The sequence below is a fragment of the Phyllobates terribilis genome, unplaced genomic scaffold (assembly GCF_046119375.1).
Source record: "Phyllobates terribilis strain yellow unplaced genomic scaffold, ASM4611937v1 Scaffold_1__5_contigs__length_1240528914, whole genome shotgun sequence".
NCBI lineage: Eukaryota > Metazoa > Chordata > Amphibia > Anura > Dendrobatidae > Phyllobates > Phyllobates terribilis.
Window position 1 is genome coordinate 1147978510 of NW_027362761.1, and position 15431 is coordinate 1147993940.

Genomic DNA, 15431 nt, shown 5'->3' on the forward strand with positions numbered 1-15431 from the left:
GTTAGAGATTTCACACTGGGGGCTCAGGAGCTTAAAGTTACACTTGTGAATCTACTGTTGTCAAAGAATTTTGTCTAGGCGACCAGATAGGGGAATGCGGAGGTCAGGAGGCGAGTCTGGAGTGTGGATTTCTGGATGGATATTTATTGATTTTTTGTAATATCAAATATTACCTTGCAGAGTTCAGCAACAGCATCAATGGCTTTACAGTCCTCTTCATCTTCTAGTGCGCTCTGAAGTTCTCTCTGATCTTCTAGAAGTTTATGGTACTCCTGGGTAAGTGATAGTGTAAAAGGAACCGTTTACAACACAGTTAAAATCTACACAAAAAGTTTGAGCAACCTTGTAAATACTTCACTTTTCTCTTACTGATTATGAGTCATGGATGGAAGAAATGGTCATGGTGGTCTGGGTCGAATGGAAAAGAAAAAGGAAAGTAAATGACTAAGATCCATGAGAACATCATTGGTGAGAATCGATACAGTATTGTCACGTGTGTGTCAGAGGTGACAAGATAGTCGCGCTGCAGTTGGTTGCAGGAGATCTCTACGTTTGGCATTACAGACATCTTCTTAGAGGCTGGCTGTCTCTAGGACCCAGCGGCTACCTTCCTCTGGCTAATTAGCTCACTGGCCTAGGTGTATAAATACCTGGTGTGTCTGAGAGGGAGGTGCCAGCGATATTCACTACTACTTGTAAGGCTTTAGCAAGAGCAGCATTTCGTCCTCTCTGGACCTTGAGGCTGTGTGCGCATTTGTTGGAGTTATCTAAAACTAAGCAATTCCCCCGTTTGTCTTCCCTTGTTGTCTATAGAGTGTAGTGGAGGTCGACTAGTGCTCATCTCCTTCCTTCCCTAGCCTTAGCCATACGCCAGGGAAAGTCAGGGCGAGGCATGTGTGCCTCGATTGGTGAAGAGTCAATATAGGGACGGTAGTTGAGACAGGGTGACACTAGATCAGACTAGGAGGTCTCCACTCCCCCCTTTCCCTAGTGTCTGGGTTCCCGTTCCCTCTTCCTTCTGTGTTGCATTAAGTCTTTCCCACACCTTGCACGACATAATCGCCGGCCGAGCACGTTTTGAAAAGGTAAAAAAAAAAAAAAAAATATGAGCGTGGACCTTTTTTTTTCCCTTTCTCCTTTGGTATGGGTTCAGTTGCAGAGCTTGCAGAGCGGCTGCACAGGCTGTCTCTGGATGTGAATGACCTCCGCGGCGAGGTACAGCATCAGCATCAGCGGCTACAGGTTGCCAATATGGGGGTCTCTGCTGAACCCAAGGTTTCCGTCCCAGACAGGTTTTCAGGCAGTAGGGACAAGTTTTTTGTATTCAAGGAGGCCTGCAAATTGTATTTTAAACTTCGTCCCGATTCCTCCGGAAATTAGGGCGATCCTCAATCCTGGGCTTTTTCTTTACCGTAGGACTCGGTTTTTCTCCAGTCTGTGGAGGGTTTTTTTCGGGGCTCTGGCCCTCATCTATGACCCTGACCGAGTTGCCTTGGCTGAGTCTAGGCTACGTCGCCTTCAGCAGGGGAATCGGTCAGTGGAGACGTACATTTTGGAATTCCGTAGATGGGCAACGGATTCCAAATTGAATGACTCAGCCCTTAGACGTCAATTTTTTGAAGGGCTTACTGAAAGGTTAAAAGAAGCCTTGGCAGTATATGAAACCCCTCAGCTCTTGTAGGCTGCCATGTCGTTGGCCATATGTCTTGATAGACGCCTTCGGGATAGACGGGAGAGACCACCTTCTCCAGGGCCTTCTTGTCGGGGTTGTGTACCTCTGCCAGGGGAGCGGTCTGGGGGTGAACCAGTACTGGGGGAGGTGGAGGAATCCATGCAGTTGGTGGGTGTATCTACATCATACATCTCCCTGGAGATTTGAAAGAAAAAAGGTGTATGTTTTTTGAGGGAAAAAGGGACATTTTGTTGGGACCGGTCCTTCAATCCCTAAACAAAAGGAGACTCGATTAACTCTTGGTAGTCTGGAGTTGGATAAACAAGGGGTGCATTTGTGGCCAAACTGCAGTTCCCGCTTTGTCCTGACAGCAGAGGTGGTGCTAGAGAGCAAAACCGATAAAATTTCTGTGTTTGTTGACAGTGGAACTGGAGTCAGCATGGTGGATGCTGAGTTTGTGAAAACTCATGGTCTTGCTTGCTGTACTTTAAATAAACCTATTTCCATCTTCGCAATCGACTAGGCGCCACTTGCTCAGAAAGTATTTACTCAGATTGTACATAATGTAAAACTGAGGGTGGGGTCAGTTCATTGTGAAATAATCCCTTGCTATGTTCTGGACAATCTTCCCACACCGATTGTCTTGGGTATCCCTTGGCTTGTTAAACATAATCCGTTGGTGGATTGGCAAACTGGGGAGATTATTGAATGGGGAGATTACTGCCATGAGAACTGTCTAGATATTTCCTTTGCTACTGTCTCTATGGAAATATTACCTGCTTTTCTGTCTGGTTTTGAGGACATTTTTTCTGAGACGGGGTGTCAGGATTTGCCGCCTCATCGTGCTTATGACTGTCCTACTAACCTGACCCCCAGAGCTAAACTACCGAAGTCCAGACTTTATAATCTTTCTGGCCCTGAGAGACAAGCCATGAAGGATTTCATTGTGGAAAGTCTGAAGAAGGGACATCTCAGACCCTCATCTTTGCCCGTGGCGGCAGGGTTCTTCTTTGTGAAGAAAAAAGATGGTGGTCTATGCCCCTGTTTAGATTTCCAGGAATTAAATCAAATTACCATCCATGATCCATACCCTCTTCCTCTGATTCCTGATTTGTTCAGCCAGGTTGTAGGAGCTAAGGTATTCTCCAAGTTGGATTCAAGGGGAGCCTACAATCTGGTTAGAATCAGAGAAGGGGACAAATGGAAAACAGCGTTCAATACCCTGGAAGGATATTTTGAGAGTCTTGTTATGCCTTTTGGTTTGACCAATGCACCTGCGGTATTCCAGCAGTTCATAAATGATATTTTCCATCATTTGGTGGGGAGGTTTGTGGTGGTCTATCTGGACGATATTTTGATTTACTCATCTGATTTTGAGACTCATTGGGGGCATGTTAAGCAGGTGCTCCAGATATTAAGGGATAACAAACTTTATGCCAAACTAGAAAAATGTGCTTTAGCTGTTCAGGAGGTGCAGTTTTTGGGGTACTTGTTGTCAACTTCGGGTTTTCGTATGGATCCGGAGAAGATGCGTGCAGTCCTTGACTGGGAACGTCCCGAGAACTTGAAGGCTCTACAACGTTTTTTGGGCTTTACTAATTTTTACCGGAAATTCATCCAAAATTACTCTGTTATAGTGAAACCCCTTACTGACATGACTAAGAAGGGGTCTGACTTTTCCAAATGGTCGGATGCTTCCCTCCAGGCTTTTTCTTACATAAAGAATCATTTTGCCACTGCACCTATACTCTGTCAACCTGATGTTTCTCAACCCTTTATTATGGAGGTCGATGCGTCGGATGTCGGGGTTGGGGCTGTGTTGTCTCAGGGTTCGTCCCCTGGTAAATGGCATCCATGCGCCTTCTTTTCTAAAAAATTGTCTTCGGCTGAGAGGAATTATGACGTAGGTAATAGGAAACTTTTGGCAATCAAATTGACGTTCGAGGAATGGCGACATTGGTTGGAGGGGGCTGTCCATCCTATTACTGTTATTACTGACCATAAGAACCGGTCTTATCTCCAGTCAGCTAAACGTCTCAACCCTAGGCAAGCCAAATGGTCCCTGTTTTTTACTAGGTTCAATTTTGTTGTCACTTTTCGTCCAGGGATCAAAAATGTCAAGGCTGATGCTTTGTCCCGGAGCTTCCCTGGTGGGGTGACTATGAGAACCCTGCACGATATTACAGAAAGGGGTAGTCATTTCGGCACTTTATCCTCAACTGGAGGATGAGGTGTTGGAGGAACAGGGGGACGTCCCTGCCTCCTGCCCTTCAGGAAAGTTATTTGTACCATCTAATCTGCGCTGCAAAGTAATTAAGGAACATCATAACTCCGTGCTTGCTGGGCATCCAAGTGGTAAGGCTACCGTGGACCTCCTCTCTCATCATTTTTGGTAGCTGGGGTTGCATCGGGATGTTTCGTTTTTGAAAATCAGGAGGACTGGGCATCCTACCTACCGCTGGAGAATTTGCCATTAATAATCATCGTCAAGAATCCACCGTTCTTCGGTGCATGCGGTTATCATCCACAGTTTGGTACTTTTAGTGGGGGAGGAGCTTCAGGAGTTCCTGAGGAGGAACGATTTGCTTCGTCGCTCTACTCGGTATTGCAGGGTGTGCTGAGTAATTTAAAGATCATGGGAGACAGGTATAAATGTATGGCTTTCAAGGTCCGGACTTGAATGTGAATGACTTTATGTGGTTGTCTACCAGGAATATAAGATTGAAAGTTTCTTCTTGGAAGCTGGGACCTAGGTTTATTGGTCCCTATAAAATAACCGCCGTCATTAACCCTGCAGCGTTTCGTCTTGAACTTCCTCAGGCCCTTAAGGTCCAAATAGTGTACCATAGGTCCTTACTTAAAAAATATGTGGAACCTCTTGAGCCCTCGCCTCTACCACCGCTCACAGTAATGGTTGATGGTAATCTGGAGTTTCAGATTTCGAGGATTGTAGATTCTCGTCTCCAACGTCGTTCTCTACAATACTTGGTGCACTGGAAAGGCTATGGTCCAGAGGAGAGGATGTAGGTTTCAGCGTCAGAGGTGAAAACTCCCAGATTGGGTCGCTCATTTCACATCTCTTTTCCTGAGAAACTTGGCCCTGAGTGTCCGGACGCACCACTCGTAGAGGGATGGGGGTACTGTCACGGGTGTGACAGAGGTGACAAGATAGTCGCCCTGCAGTTGGTTGCAGGAGATCTCTACGTTTGGCATTACAGACATGTTAGAGGCTGGCTGTCTGTAGAACCCAACGGCTATCTCCCTCTGGCTAATTAGCTCCCTTGCCTGGGTGTATAAATATCTGGTGTGTCTGAGAGGGAGGTGCCAGCGATAATATTCATTACTACATGTGAGGCTTTAGCAAGAGCAGTATTTCGTCCTCTCTGAAGCTTGAGGCCGTGTGCACATTTGTTTGGAGTTGTCTAAAGCTAAGCAATTCCCCCCGTTTTGTCTTCCCTTGTTGTCTATAGAGTTTAGTGGAGATCGCCTAGTGCTTATCTCCTTCCTTCCCTAGCCTTAGCCATACACCAGGGAAAGTCAAGGTGAAGCATGGGTGCGGCGATTGGTGAAGAGCCAATTTAGGTACGGTAGTTGAGACAGGGTGACACTAGACCAGACTAGAAGGTCTCCACTCCCCACTTTCCGTAGTGTCTGGGCTCCCTTTCCCTCTTCCCTCTGTGTTGCACTTGCGTGACAAGTATACACATATATGGTCTGCAGAGCCCTGGTGTAAAATAGATATTAACATTATATCATCGTTATATTCGGTGGTCATATTAGTCTTAGGATGATAGTTTTGGTTAAAGGTCAGTGTGGCAGTATTATCACTACTGTATACGCTGGCAATATTAGGTTATGTCCTGGCTGTATTATTTGTCTATTATATTGGTCGAAATACTGGTCTTGGCATAGGGGGGCATTGAGTGGCGCAATGATATCACTGCATCGCACCATCTGCACCGCCCTGGAGAGTGCAGTCAGAAGGATCTCATCACTGCTTGGCATTGAGTGGGGTGAGATGACTATTAGTTTATTTTATGGTTTTCCTGGCACAATAAGGATATAATCATTACTATAAAGAGGCATAGTGGTGGGCATTATAATAAGGAGGCACAATGGAGGGCATTATAATAAGGTGGCAAAATGGAAGGCATTATTATAAGGCACAGTGGGGAGCCTCCTTTCAAGGAGGTATAATAGGGGCATTGTTATAAGGCGGCACAATGGGGGCGATATTTAAAGGAGACAACATGAGGAGTCATTACCATAAGAAATCACAATTAGGTCATTTTTATAAGGAGGCACATTGGACAGCATTAGTATAAGCACAGTGAGCAGTATCACTAATAAAGAGGAACAGGGGGACATTATTATAAGGAGGCGCAACGAGGGGCATTAGTATATGGAGTCACAGGAAAGCATTTCTAATTGTAAGGAAGCACAGGGGGAATTACTATTATAAGGAGGTACATGGGGCATAATTCCTTTAAAGGATTCACAGAGGGACCTTATAACTATAAGGAGGCACAGGGGGGCATTATTACTACAAGAAGGCCGAGATGAAGTACAATTACCAAGGAGGCAGAGAGGGAGTTTAAAATTACAGCCAAATTCAGAATTTTGTCAGTTTTAACTTTCGCGTTCAGTGCATATGAATATAAAAAAATAGTTGCTGCCATTTCAATCTATATTAGGCAGTCTACACAGAACAATGTCAACTTCTTCTCTAGTGCACTCCAGGTCAGTACAGACAGGGACATAACACTATATAACTCATGGATATGTTCAGGGAGACAAGAAGGCTGTGGTCAGGTCACCGACCATAAGAGTTTGTATAAAGATCAAAAGTCTTACCATTATAAAGATCAAAAGTCTTACCATTATAAAGTGGTCTGCATCTACAGACCCTTCAGCCCTGGCTAAAAAGTTGCAGCGCTCTTCTTTTTGCTTTTTCTGTAGAATTTCGATGAGTTTATTGCGATGTCCCAAGTGCTCGGATATCACAGCTTTAGTTTGTTGATAACAACCTAGACAAGAGACGAAACATCAGAGTAAGTATTTTAGAAAAAAATAGCCTCAGCAATCCTGGATTTAAATTAGCAGACAAATTAAATTATTTAAAATAGTTCTTTGGGAATAGAAAAAAGAAATACATAAATATAATTATATTTAAAAATACTTTAATTAGCAAATCACACTTGTTTTCTTTAGAGATGTAATAACTATAGTACATTAAATTAGCAAGCATTTTACACTCACACAAACCTGTCTTAGAACGTTAATAGGATAGGTACCTATGAACATGTACAATGTACAATAAAAGCTCCGCTTCTGTGATCAGGACAGCAGTGTGAGCAGCCTCTAATTACCTCAGCGCTCCTGCTATCTCCAGTATTAGATCATATAGACATGGTGGACAGCAGTGTGAGCAGCCTCTTCTTACCTCAGCACTTCTGATATCTCTAGTATTAGATCAGATAGATAAGGTGGACAACAGTGTGAGCAGCCTCTTCTTATCTCAGCACCTCTGGTATATCCAGTATTAGAACAGATAGACATCGTGGACAGCAGTGTAAGCAGTCTCTTCTTACCTCAGCACTTCTGATATCTCTAGAATTAGATTGTAACATCCCTGGCGACGTGCTTGCATAATGCACCACCTCCCACCATGCAAGACCGCAATCTTACCTGTCAGTCCATGCTGCACTCTTTGCTCCAGTACCTGCTCTGTCCATGTCTTTTGTCTGATTGCTTAGGGCGTCGGCGCGGATTTCCGCTTGTTTCTTATAGCTACTGTGTGCACAGTCCTAATGCGTCCCGAGCCTATTGCTGTGAGTCACTGGATACTTAAACCCCCTCCTGTTATGATCAGCAACAAAACTAAGGAAAGATAAGGAAAGCTGTCCCTAAAGTAAGACTAAGCTGAATCCCTACGATGTAGCGGGCTGCCTGTTCCTTGTGAACAGACCCGCCTTCGTCCTCGGCTAGTCTGAACGGAGACCTATAGAATTAAGGGAGGGGTCCCTAAAAGAACTAAGGACTGGGACAAAAATGGGACATCTCCTAAACAGAAGTTGTTGCAGAGCAAAAAGGACAAACTGACAAAAAGTACTAACGGTCCCAGAGGACCAAGAACTGACAGAGATAGGCACCGAAGCACCTGACTAGAGAGACAGACAAAACAACACTGAAGTCCAGCAAAGCCAGAAGGGCGGAGCTGGAATATATAGGCAGCTGGTCATGTGACCGCAAAACACAAGATAGCAAAAACTAACAGGAGGGTTCTAACACCTCCACCCAGTAGGAAGGGCCTGAGCAACACTTTCTTACAGTCTGTGTTCTGTGCAACTGTTAGTTGCCGAGTACCCAGGGCCGCTACCTGTATCTCTGACTTCTAGTCTGTTTCCGCCACCTTGGGGGCTGAGTTCCCAGGCTCGTTCCTGTATCTTGTTCCCAGTTCAGTTCCTGTCTGAACAGTGTCCTAGCCCGTTACCTGTTTGTCTCTATGTCCGAATCTTCCCTTTTCCTGTAGTGTTTGAACCTGCACCTAACTCCAACTCGTTGTCTCTGTACTTCTGTTTGTGAGTTTTGTGTCCACTCGCTACTTCATTGTAAGTACCTTGTGTGTATCTGGTTGTGCTTGTCCCCTTTCCCTTCCTCCGTATCTACCTCCTGTGTTCTAACCAACTTCCTGTATTTTCCAGTCTGTTCCATGTGAACAGAGCCCTGTCCTGTCTGCCTTCACCTTCTGCTCTGTTCTGCTCTGCTTGTTCACCGCTCCAGCGGTTCCGCTCTGCTCCGCTTGTTTACCGCACCTGCATTTCTATTCTGCTCTGCTTGTTCACCGCGCCTGCGGTTTTGCTCCGCTCTGCTTGTTCACCGCGCCTGCGGTTTTGCTCCGCTCTGCTTGTTCACCGTACCTGCGGTTTTGCTCCGCTCTGCTTGCTCACCGCACCTGCGGTTTTGCTACGCTCTGCTTGTTCACCGCATCTGCGGTTTCGCTCTGCTGTCCACCGCACTTTCGGCTCCGTTCCTGTGTCCCAGTCTGTACTGGTCCCTATCCAGCCTGCGTTCATACCTGCCAGTATCTGCCTGTGTGCATTCCAGCCGTGCCTGTCAGCACCCGCCTGTCTTCATACCAGCCGTGCCTGCTAGTACCCACCTGCTTTCATACCAGCCGTGCCTGCTAGTACCCACCTGCCTTCATACCAGCCATGCCTGCCAGTGCCCACCTGTCTGCATACCAGCTAACCAGCCTGTTCCTGCATTCCCCGGTGTGGGTCAACAGCTGTGACCGGGGTCTGACCTGGAGTAGCACCTGGTCCCTCTGCTCGGTTCCACCCTGGTTCACAGAGTTGACTGAGCCACCGTGTGACCTTGGTCGGATCGGGTTGATACTCAGTTACGCCCCTCCAGGCACTCCTCGGTTCATGGTACAGTGGGATCACTAATCACGCTCACGCCAGTCAGTCCGGGCGCGAGCGTAACATAGATCAGATAGACATGGTGGACAGCAGTGTGAGCAGCCTCTTCTTACCTCAGCACCTCTGGTATCTCCAGTATTAGATCAGATAGACATGGTGCACAGCAGTGTGAGCAGCCTCTTCTAACCTCTGCACTCCTGGTATCTCCAGTATTAGATCAGATAGACAGGGTGGACAGCAGTGTGAGCAGCCTCTTCTTACCTCAGCACCTCTGGTATCTCCAGTATTAGATCAGATAGACATGATGAACAGCAGTGTGAGCAGTCTCTTCTTACCTCAGCACCCCTGGCATCTCCAGTATTAGATCAGATAAACGCTTGGAAAGCAGAGTAAGTAGCCTCTTCTTACCTCAGCACTTTTGATATCTCTAGTATTAGATCAGATAGACAAGGTGGACAGCAGTGTGAGCAGCCTTTTCTTACCTCAGCACTTTTGATATCTCTAATATTATATCAGATAGACAAGGTGGACAGCAGTGTGAGCAGCCTCTTCTTACCTGAGCACTCCGGGAATCTCCAGTATTAGATCAGATAGACATGGTGGACAGCAGTGTGAGCAGCCTTTTCTTACCTCAGCACTCCTGATATCAAATGGGATCAAATTGATAGGGTGGACAGCAAAATGTTAGCAGCTTGTTCTTACCTCAGCACTTCTGGAATCTCCAGTATTAGATCAGACAGACAGGTTGAACAACAGTGTGAGCATCCTCTTCTTACCTCAGCACTTGTCCAGTATTAGGTCAGACAGATGTGTGGACATCAGAGTTAGTATTTTCTTTTTACATGAGCACCCCTGATATCTGCAAATGGTCGCAGTCAATTGTCCTGCTAACATTCTAGAACAGATTTCTGTCAGTTCAAAAAAGCAACGTCCATTAATTCTGCAGTTTTTAGGTCATTTGACAAAATGATTGTGATTTGCTATTTAAAAGTATTTAGGAATTTATTTATAATATAAATGATATTTCCTTAGTTATTTATTTTTTTCTGTTTCTGATGAACCTTTTTTTTAATTTCAACATCCTTATCCTTATGGTCTCATGGAAGATAAGCCACCATCAGACCTATCAAGCATCAGTTTTCTCCACATTCACCCAATCTGAGCATTTACCGTATTCATAAAGGGAAATTCAGAGACACTTTGTTTAGACTTTGGTATTTCAATTAAAATGTTTGGTCTATTTTCTCAATTGCCATGGGTCAGGAGGAACAGCTTTCACTCATCATATTTTAACAGGACATTAGCACATGCTATAGAACATAACTTTTGTTGGGATTTCGACTTTACATGGGACTGTCTCACAATAGTCAAACACTTTTTTTTAGTGAGCATGACTCCTCCAAGCAGTTTATTTCACCAAGGAAAGCCGTGAACAACTAATAAATTAGCATTTAAATAAAAAAGTTATGAAAAGTAGTATTATAAAGCAGTCATTCATATAACTAGACGGTATGTGAATGGCAAAGCGGAAGCTGCTCTAGCATAGTATTTCTGTATATCTGCTCATAGAAATGGTCTGAAAAGGGGCAGTCTCCTATATTGGCATATGGATAGGGTGTCACAAGGATACCACGAGAAAGAGGGGCTTCTAGTTACACAAACTCCTGCACTGATTAGAACTGCTTAACCATACTATTAAACAAACAGTGCAGGTTTTCTTTGCTCTGTCAATGCAAGGGTTAAATCAATTAAGTGATCTCCTGGAGCTCTCCATCCTGAATTGTCTCAGCTGTTCAGTGTTGGTCACTCCCCTCTGGTATTTATGCTTGTCACTGGCACTTGGGAGTTGTTAGTGATAGTTCTACTTCCTGGTTTGGAGTCGAAGAAGTAGTTCAGTGTTTGGAGTAGGTGGTTGGAGATTTTTTTCAGATTTCTGCGTTGAGTTAGTTTGCATGTTATCCTTATCGTCTCCCATTTGGTTTCTTCGTTCCTATTCCTCCCCTGTTTCCTACTCTTTTGTTTTGTGAGTATATTTGTATGATTGTAGTTTTCTTTCATCCCTGTCTGTCTTCCCTTGTCTGTCTGGTTAGTGTTTTCCTATACACTTCAGCCTCACACCTCCCCTGATGGGGGAGGGAACAGATAAGGGTTAAGATAGGAGTATAGCAAATTCCGAGACCCCGTAATTCGGGGTAATCTGGGGGACCGGGATAGTCTATGGTGCCCCTAGCTTGAGGGATCGTGTAGGTGCCCCCAGTGCCTTGTCACTATGTGACATTGGGGTTGAGACAACCAACAACCCCTTTAAGCTTGTATTGAAAATGACTACTACTATTATCCTGACTTTTAAACTGAATAGGGGGGCTAAGTTGCAATACCAGGAATGGCCAATAGACATGGTGGCACTATTTCTAGAAGAAAACAGCCATGTTTCTGTTTTACTACAATCTTGGACAGCTGGTTGGCTCATTGGTTTTCACGGGTGTACCTTATATAAGATTTACATTTTTCCAGTCTGTGTCCTTAGTTTAAACTTTCACAATTGCGCTCATTGTGAGACTATATGGCCAATAAATGAATGGTAAATATAGCCCTGATCTCTTTATCCATTGATATTCCTATTAAATTTTCACAGTCAGCACCATCTCTGGAATGAAATATAGATCTGGAGACACCCCGGGGAGATCGGTATTGGATTAACGCAGTGAACTGTAACGAAATCTCAATGGAACTGCAGGTGACAACTTTTCATAGCAAGCAAAAATAACCTTTCTGCAAGATGCCTGGCATTATACTCCTCCGCACGCATCACGAGAGGTTATATATAAACCTTATTTTTTTTTCTAGTAGGAGAAGTTGAACAAATTGAAAAATATTTGAGCATTGTTGATTTATTTTCCCCCTCATATTTGTAAGAAAAAGTATATTTTCAGTCCCATTCAAGCTGTCACAGCTGCTGGCTCCATATGCCGTGAGAAGCAATGGAAGAATTGACTGGAACTACCCAAGATAACAGTGGGTGATGTGAACAATGGCGCAATGTTGTGATGCCGGGAGAGAGGTAGCGGTGCAGTAAGCTGTGCGTCTACCCATCACCGAGACGTCAACACACTAAGTTGAGCTGTCATATGATATATCAGTAAGTTCAATGCTTCCAAGTGGAAAAATAAGATAAATTAGTCGTGTCAGGAAATGAAAACATGAACATCATCTGGTTTCTTATTACCAGGATAAATATTGCTGTACAGGGAAAGCATAATGTAAAAAAAAAAAAATACTTAAGTCGAAGTTAATAAAAATATTTAAAGAGTAACCATCGTTTTAATTTTTATTTCATAAATCAATAGTACACATGAAAATAAAAAAACTTTTGAAATAAATCATATCAGAGAAACCGGCTTCTTTTCTCTTCCTGGACTGATCATTTATTCTCAATTTATGGGTAAAATCTGAATTCAGTGAAGACAGATCTTCCCATTGCCAAGGAGGGGAATGACAGTTGGTGCTTTTGAAATTCTATGGAGAGGAGAGAGGGAGGAGCTAGAGACAGACGCAGACATTCTACTGCAAGGTCCATAGAATCCACTGACATCTTCTATTTCGGTAAGGAATTATGCAGACAAACTGAGTTTTAGTCCGTTAAAACATCGCACTCGGACCAATGTTATTCAATGAGGCAGTGCACATGTCCGATTTTTTTCTGGAAAAAAATAAATAAATAATCGCAGCACGCACAATTTGCCTGGGATAATTGTACTTGCCCATTCATGTCTATGGGTCCATGGAAAATATTGGACCGCACTCAGATGACACCCGAGTGCAGTCCAATTTTCATGGACAGACTGAATGGAGAAATGTGTTTTTTTTTTTTTTTTAATATAATTCTCCGCATTCGAAAAAACGGATCCCACTAAGATCAAACTCTGATCAGAGTGTGATTGGCATAATTGGGCCATTTTTCTCGGAGAGAGAACATACGGTTGTCTGCACCCGCCCTACTGGGAAGATTGCTATACACTTTACCCATGAATTAAGAATTTTGAGAATGAACATTCCAGGAGGAGATTTCTCTAATAAAATAAATTACAAAGTTTCTTATTTTTCCATGTACTTTTGGATTATGAAAAAATAAATGAATTAAAATGACACTTACTTTTTAAGTTGGTTTGACAACTTTTTGGCAAACCCTTTTGAGAATACACTGCCAGTGACATGGTTTGGGTGCTGACAAAAAAAATGCTTCCCTTAAAGGGAATCTGTCAACAGGTTTTTGCTACCTCATCTGAGAGCAGCCTGACATTGGCAAAGAGAAGCTGAATCCAACAATGTGTCACTTAGATTACTGGGTGTAGCGGTTCTCACACAGAGTTTTTAAATTTAGCATGAAGCAGAGCTGAGAAACCTAACCCCGCCCACACCAGACTCTGTGTATACAATGTCCATAGACAGTAGGCTGCCTATCACAGGAGGGGGCGTGTGCTCACATGACCAGCTAGTCACAGTAATGATAAGCAACTGGTGCTAAAAAAAATCATTGTAAGCAAACAAAACCTCATAGCTTGATAAGAGAGGCAGCGCTGAAATCTGTGTTTTAACCCCTACCTCATGCTGTCTTCAGATTACATAGCAAAAACCTGCTGACAGATTCCCTTTAATCATGCCTCGTTTTCCAGGTCACACATCTATTATGCCCCTTCCACATGCTGTTCATAGAAGACACCTCTATGGAAGCACTCATTTCCAGAGAGCCTTTATTAGCTCATTAGGAAACACTCTTTAGATTTCCCAAATCATTCAGAAGTAAGGGAAGTATCTCCTTTTCCAGAAACCCTACACACATTCTGGGATTGATGGCCAGATTTATTTTAAAAACATATTTGATGACATCATCTGCAGGAGCTATAATGATGAAGCTGAAAATGCAAGGATATAGAAGGAGGATGAGTTAAAAGGCTTTCCACTTTTAGGAAAGTGGACCCTAAAGTCTCTAAAATATTTAAAGGGGCAATCCAAAATGCAACTTAATTTTCATCCTAAATGCCTATCTATTTAGGCACATTTCAGGGGCTGGGCTAGTCCCTGCTCTGTCACTGTGCGATGTGCACAAAGACAGCAAGCTCTCTCATCGGCTCAGATTAGTAGTAACAAGCCAGGATGAGAGCACACTATTAGTGTGTTGTAAGATGAATAGCTGGCGTGCAGAGAACAGTGGCGCCCCCGCAAGAGACATCACTGGATATCCTGACACTGCTGTGTTGAAGGGTCATTACTGCTGATCTGAGCCGGCGAGAGAGTGCACTGTCATTGTGCACATGAAGTATAGACTAGCCCAGTGCCTGAAATGAGCGTCACTAATGATGCTTCATTTCAGGGAGGATGCAGGGGCTACAGCAGTGACCGCAGCCTCTGCCCCCTGTTGACGCTTCGTTTAAGTATCCCAGCATGCACTGAAATTCTCAAACAAGACATCATCAGAAAGGAAGTTGTAAAAAAGTATAGCAGTTAAACAGTGTAGTTAGGGAAGGATAGGGAAGTTTTAATCAAAATATATTAGAAAATTGATTTGATTATGGCATTAAATAGATATCTATTTAGAAGGAAAATTAAGTTGCGTTTCGGAATACCTCTTTAAAACAACATAGTAGGTACCCACCCTCCTCGGATCCAGTGCCGGCTCCCTGCTGTTGCTCGGATCAAAGTTTTTTTCGCTGCAGCAGTGACGTCACATCAACAGGACGCATCATTGCTGCAGCCAATCACTGAGCTCAGCGGCTGTGCTGAGGAAGACCACACATGCCACTGAACTCAGTGATTGGCTAAACCATTGATGCATGCTGTCCATGTGATGTCACTGTTGCAGCCGAAACACTGAAACCCGAGTAATGGCAGAGAGTTGACGCTGAATCTGGGGAGGGTGAGTATCTGCTTTGTTTGTTATTTTAGCGCATTTGGGGTCCACGTATCTAAAAGTGGAAAACCCCGTTAAATCTGTATTTTCTAGAATATGGTTAAAGAGGTTGTTCACCACTTTTACATTGATGGCCTATCCTTAGGATCATGGCTGTCTCAGGATACTGCATATCCGCCTCCTATTGATTTGAATAGGAGGCGGATGTGCAGTACCAAGCCCGGCCACTACAAGTAGATGGAGCAGCCACAGCCTCCGACACCGATAACAGCTAATTGGCGGGGACGCCGGGTGTCGGACCCCAGCCGATCAGATATTAATGACCTATGCTAAGGATAGACCATCAATGTAAAAGTAGTGGAGAACCTCTTTAAGGATTTCCAACCAGTATATAAAAATTCTTTATGTGTTACAAGTAAAATGTGTC

At 44.0% G+C, this 15431-nt stretch overlaps 1 protein-coding gene across 1 annotated transcript in view; it reads right to left on the minus strand.

The window, feature by feature from the left end:
• Nucleotides 1-15431, minus strand: part of EVC (EvC ciliary complex subunit 1) — a 107911-nt gene that overhangs the window by 33517 nt on the left and 58963 nt on the right. Inside the window, exons 10-11 of the mRNA XM_073648329.1 lie at nucleotides 6551-6699; nucleotides 174-272 (exon numbers count right to left, since the gene is read on the minus strand). Of these exons, the coding sequence (XP_073504430.1) occupies nucleotides 174-272; nucleotides 6551-6699 (248 nt within the window). The remainder of the gene's footprint in view (nucleotides 1-173; nucleotides 273-6550; nucleotides 6700-15431) is intronic.